Source organism: Sinocyclocheilus grahami, unplaced genomic scaffold, assembly GCF_001515645.1.
Source record: "Sinocyclocheilus grahami isolate Dianchi unplaced genomic scaffold, SAMN03320097.WGS_v1.1 scaffold548.1, whole genome shotgun sequence".
Classification (NCBI taxonomy): domain Eukaryota; kingdom Metazoa; phylum Chordata; class Actinopteri; order Cypriniformes; family Cyprinidae; genus Sinocyclocheilus; species Sinocyclocheilus grahami.
The window spans coordinates 575685-593677 of NW_015505727.1; the positions used below are offsets into that span (position 1 = coordinate 575685).

Below are 17993 nucleotides of genomic sequence, written 5' to 3' on the forward strand. Positions count from 1 at the left end.
AGTGATAGGAACAAAATAAAAACAAACCCAGCAGGTTTTAGATGTGTTATGTGTATAAATCTGTTAAAAGTATAGAGCCTCTTGACAATGGCATTGCATGAGACAAATTACAACCTTCATAATTCAATTAGCAAAGAATAACAGGCACTTTTTTTATTTGTTAAACACAATGATAACATTTTATTTCAAATAAAATGAACACCGCAAGATCCTGGCATGAAAAAACATCATTAAATATACAAAGACCAACTTACCCGGATGGTGACTGTCTAAAAAAGGCTGATGGATGCTGAACATTTACGGTTATCAGGTTGAAAACGACGTCAGAGGTCATATAAACAAGACATGCGATGGGAAACAGTGGGCACTTACAGAATGAAATCAGAATTGTTCTTCAGTCCAGAAACAAACTGTACATTTAACACAAGATCTCCTGCGATCCATGAAGGATGAGTATAAAATCCCTGCTGTGTACAGACGATATAGTCCATGTTTGGTTGGGGTCAGTCGCTGTCATGACTCTGGCGGTGTCGACTGACTCGGGGCTCCGCTGCGTGTGCGCAGCTGTGATTGGGCGATGTCTGCTAGAGCTGACTGGATCTTCTCCAGCAGCATGTCTCCTCTGTAAACTACTTCCTCCAGACGCGCCGCAGCTTCCTGGTTCTCCTCTTCCAACTGCCTCAGACTAGCAGCCTGTGAAACAAATTCAATAACAATAGAAAACGTATAAGATTAGGCTTTATTGTAGGGATGTAATGATTCACTCAACTCACAATGCGATGCTGATTTCACGATACAATTTTCTCATGATTTTTTTAACAAAAGATTCAAGACGAATTATAAATGAAAAGGTGTCATTTTATTATTTCTTTGTGAAATTAAAATGTCAAATAACAAAACTAAATTAAAACCTGAAAAAAATCCCAAATGAATAAATAATACAACTGAAAAGAAATCTCTTCATATAAACAAACAAAGGCTTTGCCTGTGCTCTTTCCATTTAAAATTAGAGGCAACCACTGAATTTTAATCATGATCCAAACAAAGAATTTCAAAATTATACAATCTAATTTAAATTAGAGCATTTAAAAGTGTTTATAACGTTTTAAATATTGATATTTTTCTTACAAAAACCCATCGATTCGCTACAGGAGGTCTTTATTCACCCCCCGGAGCCGTGTGAGGCACGTTTTATTATGGATGCACAAGCTTTATTTGACTACTTTTGGACTGTTGAAAAAAACACCCGCTTACTAGCATTCTAACGCTTGGAAGAGCAAAGATAATTTTTAATATAACTCCGAATGGATTCGCCTGAAAGAAGAAAGTCATATACACCTAGGATGCCTTGAGGGTGAATGGGCTAATTTTCATTTTTGGGTGAACTAACCCTTTAACTGTAAATGGCTCTGTACTCGCATAGCATATAATACAGTAAGCACAAAGCCAGAAGTGCAATATAAATAACTTATGGTGAAATATAGGGATATATGGGAGGTAAAAATCCCATTCGTATACCATGATTTAAAAAAACCACACACCACACGCTGAATTCAGTGCTGCTGATAATTTATGTTATTAAATCATTTGCTTGCATTTCATCGCTTCAAAATAATTTTATTTATAAATAATAATATAATAAATAACTTAATAATAATTTCTAATAACTTAAAATAAGTTAATTTATATAAATTCATATAACTATACACATACATAAGAATTTATAAGATTTCTGAAGGATCATGTGACACTTTAGACTGGAGTAATGGCTGATGGAAATTCAGCTTTTCATCATAGAAATAAATTATATTTTAAAGTAGATTAAAATAGAAACCATTATTTTATATTGTAATAACATTTTGCAAGATTACTGTCTTTTTTCTGTATTTTTGATCAAATAAATGCAGCCTTGATGAGCATAAGAGACTTCTTTAAAAAAACATTACAAGTCTTACTTCTTGTAAGTCGCACTTCTGTTCGAGCTGCTACTGAGTGGAACCTCACCCCCATAAATATTAGAAATCTACACATATATAGTACATTTAAGATCCAGTTAAAGAAATGGCTCATTGATAATCAGAGCTGTCAACATTAGCTTACTACTAGACCTGCTCTCGCTGCCCCTGTTGGTTTTTTTGCTTTGTGTGTGTGTATGTGTTAGTGTATTTGTCTGATTGTTGGTCTGTTGCGTTTCTATTGTACATCATAGCTTAATAGTACTTTTTACTAAATGTATTGTAATTGTTATGTTAATATCTAATTTTACTCTCTTTTAGGGTGACTATTACCATCTGTCTAGGGACTGCAGGTGAAAAATAGCCTTCTGGCTAATTCTGGCATATTGACAGAAATGTTTATTAATATGCATTGTCCCTGTAATAAAAAAAAATTAAAAAAATTACTGATCCCAAACTTTTGACCGGTAGTATACATTAATATAAATGAACAACAAATTTGTCATATTTGTTTTTTAAGTTTCATTAGTATTTTCTTTAATATGTCTATACAGCAGGGTTCCTCAAATCTGGCCCACGAGAGCCACTTTCCAGCAAAGTTTAGCTCTAACCCTAATCAAACACACCTTAGCATGCTAATCAATGCCTTTACGATCATTAGAAAAATAGTTTGATCAGGGTTGGAGCTAAACTCTGCAGCGCATTGGCCCTTTAGTGCAAGATTTGAGGAACCCTGCTATATAGTATAATTTTTTATCTCAGATATAGTTATTTTAGCACACTAAAGTTAGGCAACTAGCTGAAATTAAATATAATTAAATATAATTTGTATATAGTTAAATATAATTCATAGCGTAACCTTATTATTTGAAATTATTTCTTTCAGATCTTTTGAGTGCCACTTAACAAATACGGAAGTGCCACCCATATTTTAAAATACAGCTGGCTTGGATAAATATACACATTTCAAGCAGCCAGTCACACTGTTTGTGTATAAACATACCTGCAGTGCGGCAGTAGATTCTTCACTGGGCAGAGAGTCAATCAGCACGTCGACATCTTTTGCTGTTCTTGCGATCAGTGCTGCAAACAGCTGAGCGTATTCTAGAATAACACATGAAAACATGTCAGTCAAACAACAACACAGCGCTGCTGTAAAATGATGTTTGGTACAGATCTGTGCACCTTCTGTGGGGTTGGAGGGCTGGTCTTTGTTGATGGCGGTCTGGATGTTGCTGAAAGAGGCAGGTGGTGCGCACTGCTGCAGGACTCCAGTCGCATTACAGAACTGATCAGCCAGCTAAAACACACCCATCATAGCAATATATCAAAACCAATATAACAGACCAACTTTGCATTCGGTTTGTTAGACTTGTCTTTGCACTTTAAACATGTTTATTCAGAATTCAGTTCTAATATTATGAATAATGTGTCACAAACTTTTAATAATTTTTTTTATGTAAAAAACAAGAGTACACAATATAACATTTATGAAACAATATTGTGGTATATGTCACAACAAAAATTAAAATAACAACTACATAATTTTACATATTTATTTTTAAAATATGTAAAAACAAGAGTACATAATTTAACACTTATAAAACAATATTGTTGTATGTCATAAATAAAAATAAAAAAATCTAAAATATATATTTATAAAATATGTAAAAACAAGGGTACATAATATAACACAATATTGTGGTATATGTCACAAATAAATAAAAAATTACATATAATTTTTCAAGTATGTACTGACCGCGATTTTAATTTCTTGAAGCAGCAGTTTGACTTACTTCCAACTTCCTATTTAACATAACATATATTTATTTAAATACAGTATTATCTTCTTTCTGTACAAATGAATGCGCAAACTTTAATTGTTTATTTATTCACAACTGCAGGCTATGCTAACACCTTTTTACGCTACAGTACATTAATGTAACTTCTTACACAAATAATGTGACTTCACGTAACACATGACTGAATACATATGGTTTGCACACGTCTGACCTCTTCTGCAGCTTATAAGTCATACAATTAACATTTAAATGAGTCTTACGGAGTTAACAGCATCCTGAAGCTGCGTAAGCCTGTCCGCCATGTTGGCTCCTCTTGACCTTTTCCGTTTCCGCCGAGCGCGCTCAAAGCGTCCTCACGTGACGCCATACAGTCGCGCCTGCGTACAACAGGCAAAACGTGCGTTCCTCTCAAAAGTTGTTGCATTGCAGCGCACCCAAGGAGCGAGTCTTCCGGAGGCTAAACGAGAAGCTTCAGCATGAGTCCCGAATCTGATCGCTGCTGCTAGAGCGTGTTCATGGACTGGACTGATCCAGGAAAATGCCACAGAAGAGAGAATGTTTGGTTTTGCTCGTCTTGTCGTGGCTCAGTTCCCTGCGCGCTCAGGATGAGAGTGAGTAAACAAAACAAAACATCTTCATCAACACTGATGCGAACGCAGGCATGAAACATGACATGTGGTTGGATTACGAGACAGTAAACCTCCCACTAAATTCACCCTATTATTTCGATATGATACTGCAATACAGTATCAATAAAATCAATAAAACTCATGTATGAGAGCATCAGCTGAGCAGATTTGTTCAGTAAACCCCAGTGATGGTCTTTCTTAACCATGCAAAAAATAAAATGCAACAGAACCTTTAGACAAAATATAAAAGACGTTTGCATATGTGTTTTACATCATATTTGGTACATCGGGCTTTCATGGCTCAATATAGTAGATGCATAAAATGATATAAATATCAGTTGTCACTCTATAATTCCAATAATATGTCTTAGTAAGATGACATTTAAATGCTTAGCTTAAAGATATAATGCAATCCACTACAATGCTGATGGAGAGATGAACAAATAAACATTCCTCAAAAGCCTGATGATCATATTTGAGACTCAGATTTTAACATGATTAAAAAAATAAAATAAAATAAAAAGATGTCCGGATAATTAAGTAAATCTAAGCTGCTTCAGTCCAGTAAGTGTTCATCTTGAAATATTACTAACAATATCAAAGTTATTTTTACGTTTACTTGATAAAAATCAGATTTGACCGCAAAAAGACAGGTGAAGCACGAGCTGAAGGTGGACATTTGTATAATTATAATAAAAGACCTTGTACTTGCTAAAAAGTTTAAACTATCAATCAGAAGATAGAAGGAATTTAGTGCTACAGGTTTTGATCGTGCTGTTAATTTTGAGGCCTTAAATATAATTGATCAAATATGATACCATAGGCTTTACACAGGGTTAAGGAAACAGTAGATCTGTAGTAAAACGCTTCTATCTTTTTCTGATGTTTGGAGCATTTGATGATCTCCTGTCTGTCAGGGAAGATGTTGTTGATTTAAATGAGTCTGATTGTTTTTAGTATAGGTCAGTTGTAATTTTGGGTCTCTCTTCGTAATGTTCTGGTATTTTGTAACAGTGACGTATTTTCATTCAGTGTTTTTTTCCTCTTTTAATTCTCCTCATTCCTGCTTACGATGCACTGATGACAGTGAAACAGAGCAACGATCCATGAGATGCAATTTAGAGACTATTTCCACATTCCTGAAGGAGAAAGAGAGAGGCAGATTGTTCCAGAGCAGGGAAGTAATATCAGTCTTCAAGACCTCACTCTCTGCAGACCTCAAATCTTGAACAAATTAACTGGGGACGGAACATTTTTATAGTTTTACAGGAAAAACAAGTAAATATTTAGTGCAGGCAAACTTGGGTGGGCAAACTTGGCCACTTTCCTGTGTGAGTTTTATGTGATGTGACATGACATGTGGCCAAGTATGGTGACCCATACTCGGAATTAGTGCTCTGCATTGAACCCATCCAAAGTGCACACACACAGCAGTGAACACACACACACCCGGAGCAGTGGGCAGCCATTTATGCTGCGGCGCCCGGGGAGCTGTTGGGGGTTCGGTGCCTTGCTCAAGTCGTGGTATTGAAGGTGGGAGAGAGCGCTGTACATTCACTCCCCCCACCTACAATCCCTGCCAGTACGAGACTCGAACCCGCAACCTTTGGGTTACAAGTCTGACTCTCTAACCATTAGGCCAGCGGTGGCGAACTCTGGTCCTGGAGAGCCGCAGCCCTGCAGAGTTCAGCTCTAACCCTAATTAAAACTCACCTGCCTGTAGCTTCCTAATAACCGTTCAGACCTTGATTAGCTTGTTCAGGTGTGTTTGATTAGGGTTGAAGCAAAACTCTGCAGGGCTGCAGCTCGCCAGGACCGACGTTCGCCACCCCTGCATTAGGCCATGACTTCCCCCGTATCAGGGTTGGATCAAATCTCTGCAGGAAAGTGGCCTGGAAAGGCCAAGTTTGCCCATCACTGATTTAGTGGCTTTGCAGGTTATTGCTAGAAATGTTGCCATAAAATGGAAACACACACATTCCTTCCCACATCCGTGTACTGCATGCAAAGGCATCATCTTGCAGGTTTGCACACAGTGTAGTTGTGATGTACAGCAGGTGTGAGTCATTGTGAAATCAGATGACTTTATTATCATGTCAGATTTTATGGTCGGGCAGGAAGTCAGAGCAACCATGAGCCAACATCTTTCTACACCAAATCACAACTGTCAAAAGCCACTTCCTTATTTGAAGTGTTCACTGGTGTCTCTGCCTGCTTTCAGTTTAAATGCTTTCATTTTATATATATATATATATATTTGTCAGAATATTCTTGACAGTTTTATGGTTAGAAAAAAATATGGTTGTAAAAAAATTGAAAAAACAGCTCCTGGGGTCAAACATTGAGATTATATCATAATGTTCTTGTATGTGTTTTGCAGACCGTGTGCTGTTTTCTCTGGGAACCTTCCAGAACGTGAGTGTCCCAGTGAACGGGACGGTTCAAGCTGTCGTTTCCCGGGTTCCTGCTGACGTTTCCTTCTTAACACTGCAGTTTCATACGCATCACCGCAATGTTACACTCTCGTATACATTGGTAAGAGATCACACACACACACAGCAGTGCTGTTTGCACAGGCATGCACTCTCACACACACAGCACTGTAATGCACTGTCATACACAAGAAAGAAACACACACACACTAGGGATGCACCGAATGTTCGGCAACCGAAATTAGTCGGCCGAAAATAATAAGCGAAAAGACACAATAAATTGTACAGAACAATGACGTGATGCTATCAAATAGCAACCAGTCAAGAGTGAGAGGCGCTACTCTTTACAGTATAATGCAACAAACATGTTAGCAGTGTGGAAGCATTTAAACTTGTCTGAGAAAGATGCAGAAATCATCACAAGCACCGACAGCGAGAGACTGTTTAGTACTGCATCGCATGTCTTCGATGAGAAGAAGAAAGGGGTGATTGTTGCTGGTTTACTGTATGATGATTGAAATCGCGAAATGGCCTTAAACAATTAGTAAATAAACTGTAGAACATTGTTTTCTAATACACACATGAATTGCATGTATTCTGACAGCGCTGCACGAACTTGCAGCAAATCTGCTTGTTAACCAGTGTTCAAAGTCCAAAGCGCGAGGAAAATCTGCGCTGAACCAGGTTACTCGTCAGTTGCTCATTCATTTTTATGAATTTTTACAAGGCATGTGACAATGCGACACGTGCGACGTATTCGTAATGAGACTTATTTATAAATCTGCTGTTGTCAACAAAAAGAAGCATTGAGGTCTTCCTGCGCGTTTCTGCCAAAATAAAAGTTGACAAAAAGCAAGAACTCCAACATTCATAAATGTTAGTATTGTAATTTTACTGTTGTTCTGTAAAATAAAATTAAAAGTAAGACAATAAAAATTATAATAATTACAACGCATAGTGTTCAAATTGGGATCTGTAATATTTTCTAATGTTTTAAAAGAAGTCTCTTCTGCTCAGCAAGCCTGTTTTTAATTTTACAGTAAAAAATACATGCCTGATTCAAGAAGGGGGTCTGATCACCAAAAAAATATTATTTTAGTAACTTATTAATTTTAAGTTAAATTGTGCTTTGTTGGTATAATGTCTGCTAGAATGTAAAAAAATGTTTAGTGTTAAATATTTTTAAATTGTTGTTTTGTAATTGATTTTTTTCTTTGAAAAGCAAGACAAAACAGTAAAAAGCACATTTTGGATTTTATAATTTTTTTTTTATCAAATGTAATTTATGTAATGGTGAAAAAAATAGTCAAAATACATGTGGAAAAAACTTTAAAAACTGTGTTCGGTATTCGGCCTTCGGCCCAGTGTTTCATTTTGTTCCGTTTTGGCTTCGGCCAAGAATTTTCATTTCAGTGCATCCCTAGTAACCCCAGCTGACCCAGTTCCATGGGTTGATCGAGCAAGTCATCATGTGAGAGTCTAATCACAAGCTCTGATCTCCACACACACACACACACACACTCCTCCATGCATTCTGTTCATAATGTCAGCAGTCATGCAGCTGTAGTGCTCTGACACAAACCCCAGTTCAGACACAGAGTTGAAGTCAATATTCAATGCTGTTCGAAACGAATGTTGAGTCTATAGAGTGCAGTTGTGCGGCCCACTTTTTCAGTGGCCTTGGTTCTGGTAGTATTTTTCCTATTTATTTTTCACATGGATATTAAAAAATGGAGATGCTGTTAAATAAAACTAAAGCAGAAACTGTTAAAAATGTTGTTAACTTAAATAAATAAATACTTATTTCAGTTACGTTGTGTAAAATCTAAGTAGTAATATTTAATAAAACTAAAGTAAAAAAAAAAAAAGACAAAAGCGCATATAAAAATTTTAACACAAATTAAAAGGAAAAGTGAAAGTATAAAAATAAAAGCTAAGTCATATTAATAAAAACTGCAGTAGTATATAAATAATACTAGTCTCTGATTGGTGGAGATTTCTCTGCAGAATCATGGATAATGTAGGTTTTCATCTGGAATTCTGTTAAAATAATTACCTCAGAACTTACAGTAGGCCCGTCTTGAATTTATCTTTGTTATTTTTAAAAATCAGTACTTTTGATTTTTACTTAAGGAACCTGACTGTTGCGGTCTAGCCTGGTGTAAATCCAAGTAAAACCAAGTGAATGTAGGACAGAGCTTGAGTGGTTGCACTTTGCTTGTATTTGTTGCATAATATTCTCTACCTGACCTTTATTCCTCTAGAATGTGTGTATGTGTAGATGTCCATTCATAGGTTGTGTTTTTTGTGTATTGGTCAGATCCCACTTTATGGTTTTTCGGTCACTGTAGCAGATGCTGGTCTGTTATCCAACTTGACACCGAGACAGACCACCGTCTCCTGGTTCCTGAAGACCCCAGACGGGAGCAGCGCAGCAGGAATTGGTGTGATTCTGCCATACACCAGCACAGGTTAGAGAACGAACTCTTTACTTGCATGCCAACATGAGCAACACAAATTACTTGAATGAGCAACACATACACTCTCATCATCAACAGACTATTGACTGTAATACAGTACATTCAGTGTGTATGTGTAATGTGTGTGCGTAGATCCAGTTCCTGGAGCCTGTAATCAGGAGTTCCCGCTGGAGATTGATCCAAACATCTACCTGCAATACAACCTGTTTGAGACCATGATTAACTTTGCACCTGCTAACATCGGATATGGAAGGTGAGAGGAATTTAATAAAATCATGGACTTTTAAAGGGTCATGAAACCCCCTATTTCAGCATTGGTTATTGAGTTAAATGCATCCAATGTTTCTAAAAATGCATGTTGAATTTTGCCGTTACATGCAACAGAATGAACAAATGTATTATACATAGCTCATAGTAAATTACACCGAGATATTATTTAATGCACAAATAAATTCACAGCCGGTTGCATTCGAATACATGTATATATGAAAGCGCGGTTGCTTTTATAATAGCTTTAGACACTATTATTTTGATCTCACAGTTTGAGGCATCTGTCATAGGAAATATGTGTTTTCATGAATAATTAAAAGAAGAGCCATCCTTTAAATAATTATGAGGCACTGATGAGTCATTGATGAACTGTAATGTGGGAAAACATCACATCCTAATGAAGATTATAAACCTAGAAGATGAACATAGTGCAGAAAAGCTCAAAATTAACCAGTTTTCTCCTGCAATTAAAATGAATTTATGCTGCTAATATTGCTCTCTGTGATGTGCAACACAGATAATGCAGTTTAGTGTTTCTTGACCTGGAAGATCAAATGTTCATTAGTCGATCAGTCTAAATCCAATGATGTTTTTCAGAGGGGCGATTCCCCCAGCGTGTGACGTGAACATGGGCTCCAGCACTCGTTGGCGATTGGTGTATGAGGTGTATCAGTACTTCCTGCCGGAGGGCGACCTATCGGAGCAGAGTCTGATTAGCAGTTTGGAGAAAGTGGCCAATGTGAAGAACGTGCAGGACAACAGCAGAAAGGTGTGTGAAATCTCTCTCTGTCCTTCCTTACCACTTTCTGCTAGCTGTTATCTTTTTTTAGTGAGTTTACAATGTTTGTTTCATGACCTGGCACGTTATCACCCTTAGTTTGGTTGGTTTAGGCATATATGAACACACACTCGCACTCGGATCCGCACCAAAAAAATCGGTTCAAGATCACCTGAACTCTCTTAACATATGCATAATAAAACATACATATACTCAAACAATCCAAAAATATAACATATAAATGGAAAAAAAAAAAATATGCATACATTCAAAAATATATATATTTTATATACAAATATTATATATATATATATACACACATACATACAGTGGGGCAAAAAAGTATTTAGTCACTTCTAATGCTAAAATATGATTATTGTTATTATCCATTAATGTTTTACAAAAAAGGTAGGAAGGAATAGTAAAGCACTTCATTATAATTACATTTGAGCATCTGAACACTACTGTGACTAAAGCGCTTACACATACTGGTAGATTAACCATTACAGAAACATCAAAATTGATTTTGGTAATCACAAATACTGTTAGTTTAGGGTAGCTGTGGCACAAACCTTACATTGGGTGGTGGTGGTCTAATAAAGTTGTTAAGCACTGTATATACCCATTGATAAAGTTAAACTCTCCTAACATTTACATACTCAAACATTCAAAAAATTATAAATTCAATATATGTGACCCTGGCCCACAAAAGCAGTCATAAGTATCAGGTATATTTGTAGCAATAGCCAATAAATTTAAATTTCTTTAACAACTTTAAATGCAGTTTTCTCAATATTTAGATTATTTTGCACCCTCAGATTCCAGATTTTCAAATAGTTGTATCTCGGTCAAATATTGTCTTATCCTAACAAACCATACATCAATTGAAAGCTCAATTTCAAACAAATTGACCCTTATGACTGGTTTTGTGGTCCAGGGTCACATATATGTAATAAAGTCCCTGTTTCCAAACAAAGTAAATGATTTACAGGTCTGAAAAAACCCTTAGTTTATCATTTAATTTTGCTCTTTCAGGTGGTGTCTTTAACCTCTCATGACCGGACGCAGTTCTCCTTCAGCTCTCTGCCCGGTCAGGGTGTGATTTTCTCTGTGATTGTGAGAGATCCAGTGTTGAACACGTCAGCGTCCTACATCCCCGTCCACACATACGCCTGCAGCTTCAACTCCACGCTGGACGGATGCAGCGATTTAGGTGAGAAGATGAAAGAAAATTAAATGAATGCTGCAATATGTGATTCCTAATCTCAGAAATTCCTTTCATATCATATTTGATGTCATTTGCCACTTTTAAATCCTACTTGAAAATATATTTTGTCTTTAGCTTTTGAACAGTTTCTGTGACAGGTTTGATGTGGTATTTAAATGCATTTTCTTTCTCATTTTCCCAGGGAGAGTGTCTACTAAAGTTTTTTTCACTGTGATTGGTTTGGCTGGGCTGTTTGTGTGTTTTGTGGGACACCGCTTCTTCAAATGTGGTGAGAGATGTTTTTCATGCTTTTCTTAGAAACACACCACGTTACTGCTATTAATAACTGCCTGTCTTAGCTTTTGAACAGTTTCTGTGACAGGTTTGATGTGGTATTTAAATGTATTTTCTTTCTCATTTTCCCAGGGAGAGTGTCTACTAAAGTTTTTTTCACTGTGATTGGTTTGGCTGGGCTGTTTGTGTGTTTTGTGGGACACCGCTTCTTCAAATGTGGTGAGAGATGTTTTTCATGCTTTTCTTAGAAACACACCACGTTACTGCTATTAATAACTGCCTGTCTACTGAATATGCCCCAAGTATTTTAGATTTGGGAAAGTCTTTGCTAGAGCTTTAGAGAGTCAAAGGTGAACAGTGATATAGTTGCATCAGTGCTGAATGGATGGCATGTTTTTAAAGGGGACATATTCATTTCTTTCCTGATGTCCACTTGCAATGTTAGTCAAGGCTTCTTGCACAACAAACAGTCTATTCAGTGTTTTATGACCATTTCAGGCTTTTCTCCTTCTGAATGAAACGGCTGTTTTTTTGCAGCTGTGTTTTAGGCCTTCTGTGTGAACATGTGAAATGATAGTTATGTGAAGCTAAAAAATACAGTGAAGTTTAAAACGAATCATTTGTGCAGCTTAGTTTTAGTAAATGGTCTTTTTGGCAGCTTCAAAATCGTTCATTTAATTTAGATTTTTCATTATATGACCTGTTTAAATTTGGAGCCTTGTTAAACTCGTAGATCTGTACGCATGACTCTTATGTTAACTACAACTAAAACAATGAACTTTAGATAATTTTGTTGCTTGAAATAAAATAAACATTAACTAAAATAAATTAAAATATTTTTTTTAACTTATTTTATTGTTTAAAGGGAACATTTAGTTTAACTTGATCTACTAAAATAACTAAAACTAAAACTGAAATAAAAAAAACTATAAAGACATATAAAAAAACTAAAACTAATAAAAATGACAAAAAACACAACAAAATTATTAAAACAAACTAAAATTAAAACAAAATATAAAATAAAACATTTCAAAATATTAAATAAAAGTTTTTTTAAAAATCGGTGTTGAAATGAAATAAATGTTAACTAAATTTATAATATAGAAACAAAAATATTTTATTTCAGCTTGTTACCAAGACAAAATTTCTCATCTTCATTTAGTTTTAATTTAACTTTAGTTTGAATGATTAGAAACTATGTAGACATTAAAAAAAACCAATAGCTAATAAAAATTACAAAAACGCAACAAAATTACTAAAACTTTAACTAAAATCTAAATCAAATGTAAAAATAAAAACTACATAAAATAAACTGTAATAAAAGTAATTCAAAATATTAATAACTCTAATAAACTATAATAGTAGTGATACAAAAGTAACACTGATTCAGACTGATGGAAATTATTACATGTAAACACACCTATTGTTACTATTAAAATGTCTATTTCTGTGTTTTCTCAGAGCTGTTCTGTATGGGCTTCGGCTTTACAGCGTTTGTATTCTTTGTCGTGATCACCATAACCACACCGCTGGAATACAACCGTGAGTCCAATACAGTCACATTGCAGAGTTACACATGCACTGAATCGCTGTCAAATTAGATGACTAGTGCTTGCCTGAACCGATCTGAAGTTTATGATCACCTCTTAGAGCTCTAATGTATTTGTATCAGCTCAACCTCTTAGACATGTAATGCAGCTCAGAGTTTCATGTCATTCTGGATGATTTGTACTGTTTACACTGAGCTGATGTCTACATACCCATAAATAGTTCATGTCCCAAGAACTTGAGTTTTTCAAGTTGAATTGGACTGAAATTGGCTACACAAACTGGTTCTGCCAGCAGTGAATCTCAACAGCCGTCACGAGTGCAGAAAGCAGCTCTCGTCACAGAGGATTGAGGTTATTGTTGTGCCGTAACTCTCTGAGGATTAGAGTCATGCGCTGTGGATTTCAGCTGGAGGTGTCAAACCAGCCTGTCCCAATCAAATGCATCATGTAGAGCTGTTTGCCAGCTGTTCGCGTGTTACAGGACAGGCATGGCTGAAATGAGGAAGAGCATTTTTGATTTTCTGAGATCAATAACAACTGATGACTTATCCTACCGCTGATTAATCAGAACAATCTTAGCTCAAGTTGGTTCTTAAAGCACTTTTTAAAGTCCAAGACATTACAGGCAAACCATATTTTTTTTCATGCAATTTTGGGCTGTTTTGCATCCACAACTTGTCTTTTGTTAGACTAGTGGATAGAAAACATCTAAAATGCACATTTAAATGTTTACTTCATAGCACTTTATCTATCTGAGGATTTTAAATGCAATGCATATCTTTAAAGGCAGTTTCACAAAATGAGTTTTTTCCCCATTTCAGCAGCATTTACATCAAACTTCACATTTTTTTCTTAGTTTTTTTCTTTCTGCATTCTTATAAGTTATCTGTATTCTGAATGTTTTTACTAAGGGGTTTGTTCATATATCATTTGCTTGATCTATATAACATTTTACTTCTTAAAATATGGTGGAAATGTACTTTTTTTCTGATTGTTATATTTTCTGATTTGTGGAGAGATAAAAAGAGATCCAAAATCACTCGTGTCATCAAAATGAAACATTAATTTTGAACCTGGGTTTATCCAATGTTTGGTTCTGGAAAAGTATGCAAATGAGTGCATATTTAATTAAATAATGTGTCATTTGCATATTTAAATATAACATTTGTAATGCATAATAATGATATCTATGTCTTGTTATCTGATGTCTGTAAACAGTTTGTTGACTGACCGTCTCTCTGCAGTTCGATTGGCTCTGACCGCGCTGATGGGTGTGGTCGGGGGCGTGGCCATGGTGATGAGCTGGTGGCGGTTCGGTTCAGTCATGGCCTGCGTGTTGGTGGTGGGACTCATTCTTGGATTTCTCATCTCATCCATCGTCGTCTTCACTCCACTTGGTAAGAAATCATGTTTGGAAAAACCTTCATGTATCATCGTTCATGCAGTTAAATCTGTTGAGAATTATCTTTAATCTCACTTCATAGTCTTGCTGGATGTTGATTGTTGAGATGTGGGCAATCATTTTCATTTTATGGATTTGTTGTTTAATCTCTCTCTTTTTTTCTCCAGGTGATCTTCCTGTATTTCATAATGATGTGGTGTTCTGGGTGGTGTTTGCTTGCATTATGGTGTTTGTTCCTTTGTTCTTCATCAGGTGGCCTAGAGAGGTGAGATACAGAAAAATACATTTGATATGAGCTCATATCTGACACCTAAATAAAATGCACACATTTATCTGTATGTTTCAGGGCAATATAATTACATGTGGGGTGGTTGGCGCGTATTCAGTGGTCCTGGCTGTCAATGCCTACACCTACACCAGTCTGTCCTTCATCACACTGGATGTCCTCAAACGCCTCCTCAACCACAACTTCAGCCGAGCGTTTATCTCCGTACCGCTGCAGGATATCGGTAGGTGTGCAGGGATTGAAGTTGTAGGCCATCTATGAGATAATATATGTATGTGTACTGTGTATATTTATTATGTGTATATATAAATACACACACATACTGTATATATTTTGAAAATATTTACATGTATATACATTTATATTTTATATTATATATAAATATATTTAATATATAAACATCATATATTTTTCATAAATATATACATGCATGTGTTTGTATTTTTTTTATATATATATATATATATATATATATATATATAATAAATATACATCGTAAACACGCATATATTATGTAAACAAAAACTTTTATTTTGGATGCGATTAATCGTGATTAATAGTTTGACCGCACTAGCAAAAATGCACCCCAAATCCAAGATAAAGAGCCAAAAAATGCTCCTGCATAGTTAAATGAAATCAATTACGTCTGCCGCAGTTAAACTGAAATGTGATAAAGTGTTCAGTGGCCAATCAAAAGCGTTTACATTAGTCACGAGTTAAATTTGATGAAAACACTGGATTTATTTTGTCAATGTAAGAGAATCATTCATAGGTTTTGTAGACTTTTTCATTGACTCTATAATGGGAGTGACTGAAGTCATGATCCGGTTTTTTGATGCTGACATAACCAGTGTGAAGTCTTAAATTTGTAATACATAAAAACACAAACTAATTCATAAATGGTTACTCATTTTGTCTACGAGAATATGATGTGTCATTTTCCCAGATACAAAAATCAGTCATTACCATTAACAATCATTATAATAATATCAAGAAACAATAATGACGCATACATTGAAAACAGCTTTGAAATTACACAAGTCCTTCTTCCCTTAAAACGCTGTTGTGCTTGAGTGTTTAAGTAAGGTGATAGATAAAGGAATATGATTCAGCCTAAAAAAATATTTTTGTTTTGCTTTAATTCCTGGGTCTGACGTATCAATGTATCTGATGTTCCGCTTCTCCAGATTTCATCATGATCACCGTGTGGGTCGTTCTGGGGGTTTCGGGGATCGTCGTGCAGCTGTATCGGGAGAAATCGCGGCCGTTTTTCCCGCCGAGCCCATACGCGATGTGGAAGCAAGAACGAGAGCGCAGGAAGACCAACGTTCTGGATCCCAGCCACCACAAGCTGTCTTTATCAGCCCAAATCCTCGGACGTATTCGCCAGCTCACACAGCGCGCAGAACCGGCCGGCGAAACCACACCTCTACTGCTTTAACCTTTGACCTTTGACTTGAAGTCAGTTCACTGTTAGTCCTTCCCCTCCAGAACACGGCTGCTCAAGCCTGTGGAGACCTATAGCAACATCCATGAGGAATGAGCTCGATTTTTAGAGCCCAAAGACTCTAAAGAGGTTAAAAGCAGCTCACACAGTGTGAGACTGACCATGTGCACTTATGTGTGTGTTTTTGTGTAGGTTCCCAGCAGTGCTTGATCCCATTGCTGTTTTCAGATAAATGTCAAGCAACTGACCTCTGCTATATACATCAGCTGCCACAGCGTGATTTTAGATGCATTTTAGCAGCTTAGAGGAAACGTTCAGTGGGGATTCTTTTAAAGATTTTACTACGTGTTTAGTGCACGAGTGAATGAGCGATTTTTAAAGATGTTCACCATTAAAATAAATGTATAACATTCTGTGATTACGGACCAAATGAACCGGTGTTCATTAGTAGTCACTCTAAGCCTCTACAGCTGATGTTTGAGTGTTTTCTGTGTCTAAGCGAGCGCGTATGAGTCTCAGCGGATCCTCACCGAGGTTTGGCGTTCATGTTAGAAATAACGAGCTTATATTGACTGTTCCTGTGGGAGTTTGATCACTGCTTCACTGCACTGGTGTAACGCACTTGTAATGAGGATTTTAAATGCAGTGTAAGAGGAATATTGAGAGTCTGCGGAGTTTAAATGTTTTTCAGTCATTTTCTGTGCTTTATAACTGGATATGTAGCTCTTAAGATCGATCTTTGACAGACTCCAGTTTGCAAAATCGGTAGTTTTGCATTATTCATCAAAACACTTCTGGTATCCTCTCAGGGTTTCTTCATGCGATCTTTGTGTCTCTCACTGAAGCAAACTTTTTCTAAAGCATTTACAACATGCAGTAATGTTAAAATAGTTTTTAAGTGCTAGCAGTATGCATTATTTCTCTTTTGTATGAGATGTAAATGATTGTCTAAATAATTAAATGTTTAATAAAGTTTGTGCCTTAACACCTAAATTATATTGTTTTCTATTCCAAGAGCGATTAGAATGAGATCTGATTTGCTTTTATTGAATGTGAGAAATGTGTGAACTTTTGATGTGACAGACCATCATTAGTGTATTATATAATTGCAATATATTTTGTGACATAATTGTGAGTGAAACGATGAGAAATGTCAGGCAGGACTTGATTTTATGCATCTGGAAATAACTGGATTGTGAAACGAATCATTTCACATTAGATTTTGCATAATTCAAATAAAATGTATTTAACTATTTATAAGAATAATAAAAAATATGGTAAAAAAAATTACAATTATACATTTGTTTACATGTTATATAAAATTATAGAAAATAAAATCTTGTTTTTATTTTAAATTTTGTATGTTTAAATTATTTTATTGGCTCAAAGTCGATGTGAAACGGCATTTGCGATGCATTTTATAAGCAATATAAATTTACATGCAATAACATGTAATTGAAT

General features: G+C 35.8%; 2 protein-coding genes across 3 annotated transcripts; one reads left to right on the top strand and one right to left on the bottom strand.

Moving 5' to 3' along the window:
• Window positions 1–145: 145 nt before the first annotated feature.
• Window positions 146–4153, bottom strand: med21 (mediator complex subunit 21). Its single transcript, XM_016238833.1, has 4 exons — window positions 4018–4153; window positions 3141–3255; window positions 2959–3059; window positions 146–693 (listed from the first exon to the last, which is right to left on the bottom strand). The coding sequence occupies exons 1-4, from the start codon at window positions 4057–4059 to the stop codon at window positions 514–516; spliced, it is 438 nt and encodes a 145-aa protein (XP_016094319.1). The 5' UTR covers window positions 4060–4153; the 3' UTR covers window positions 146–513.
• Window positions 4154–4279: 126 nt separating this feature from the next.
• Window positions 4280–17542, top strand: tm7sf3 (transmembrane 7 superfamily member 3). Of its 2 annotated transcripts, none has more exons than XM_016238831.1 (12): window positions 4280–4368; window positions 6767–6921; window positions 9139–9289; window positions 9431–9551; window positions 10166–10337; window positions 11382–11559; window positions 11756–11842; window positions 13309–13389; window positions 14642–14794; window positions 14967–15064; window positions 15146–15308; window positions 16273–17542. In XM_016238831.1, exons 1-12 carry the CDS (start codon window positions 4296–4298, stop codon window positions 16524–16526), a joined length of 1686 nt encoding a protein of 561 aa, XP_016094317.1. In that variant the 5' UTR covers window positions 4280–4295; the 3' UTR covers window positions 16527–17542. The 2 variants fall into 2 exon arrangements, with proteins under 2 accessions (XP_016094317.1, XP_016094318.1); XM_016238832.1 differs by lacking the exon at window positions 4280–4368 and adding an exon at window positions 6293–6410.
• The last annotated feature ends 451 nt before the right edge of the window (window positions 17543–17993 follow it).

Coding starts and splice junctions, on each gene's coding strand:
- tm7sf3 (XM_016238831.1), top strand. CDS start 4,296: ATGCCACAGAAGAGAGAATGTTTGGTTTTGCTCGTCTTGTCGTGGCTC. Junction 4,369..6,766: donor CCTGCGCGCTCAGGATGAGA/GTGAGTAAACAA, acceptor TGTGTTTTGCAG/ACCGTGTGCTGTTTTCTCTG. Junction 10,338..11,381: donor TGCAGGACAACAGCAGAAAG/GTGTGTGAAATC, acceptor TTGCTCTTTCAG/GTGGTGTCTTTAACCTCTCA.
- med21 (XM_016238833.1), bottom strand. CDS start 4,059: ATGGCGGACAGGCTTACGCAGCTTCAGGATGCTGTTAACTCC. Junction 3,060..3,140: donor GCCCTCCAACCCCACAGAAG/GTGCACAGATCT, acceptor GTGTTATTCTAG/AATACGCTCAGCTGTTTGCA. Junction 694..2,958: donor AATCTACTGCCGCACTGCAG/GTATGTTTATAC, acceptor TTTGTTTCACAG/GCTGCTAGTCTGAGGCAGTT.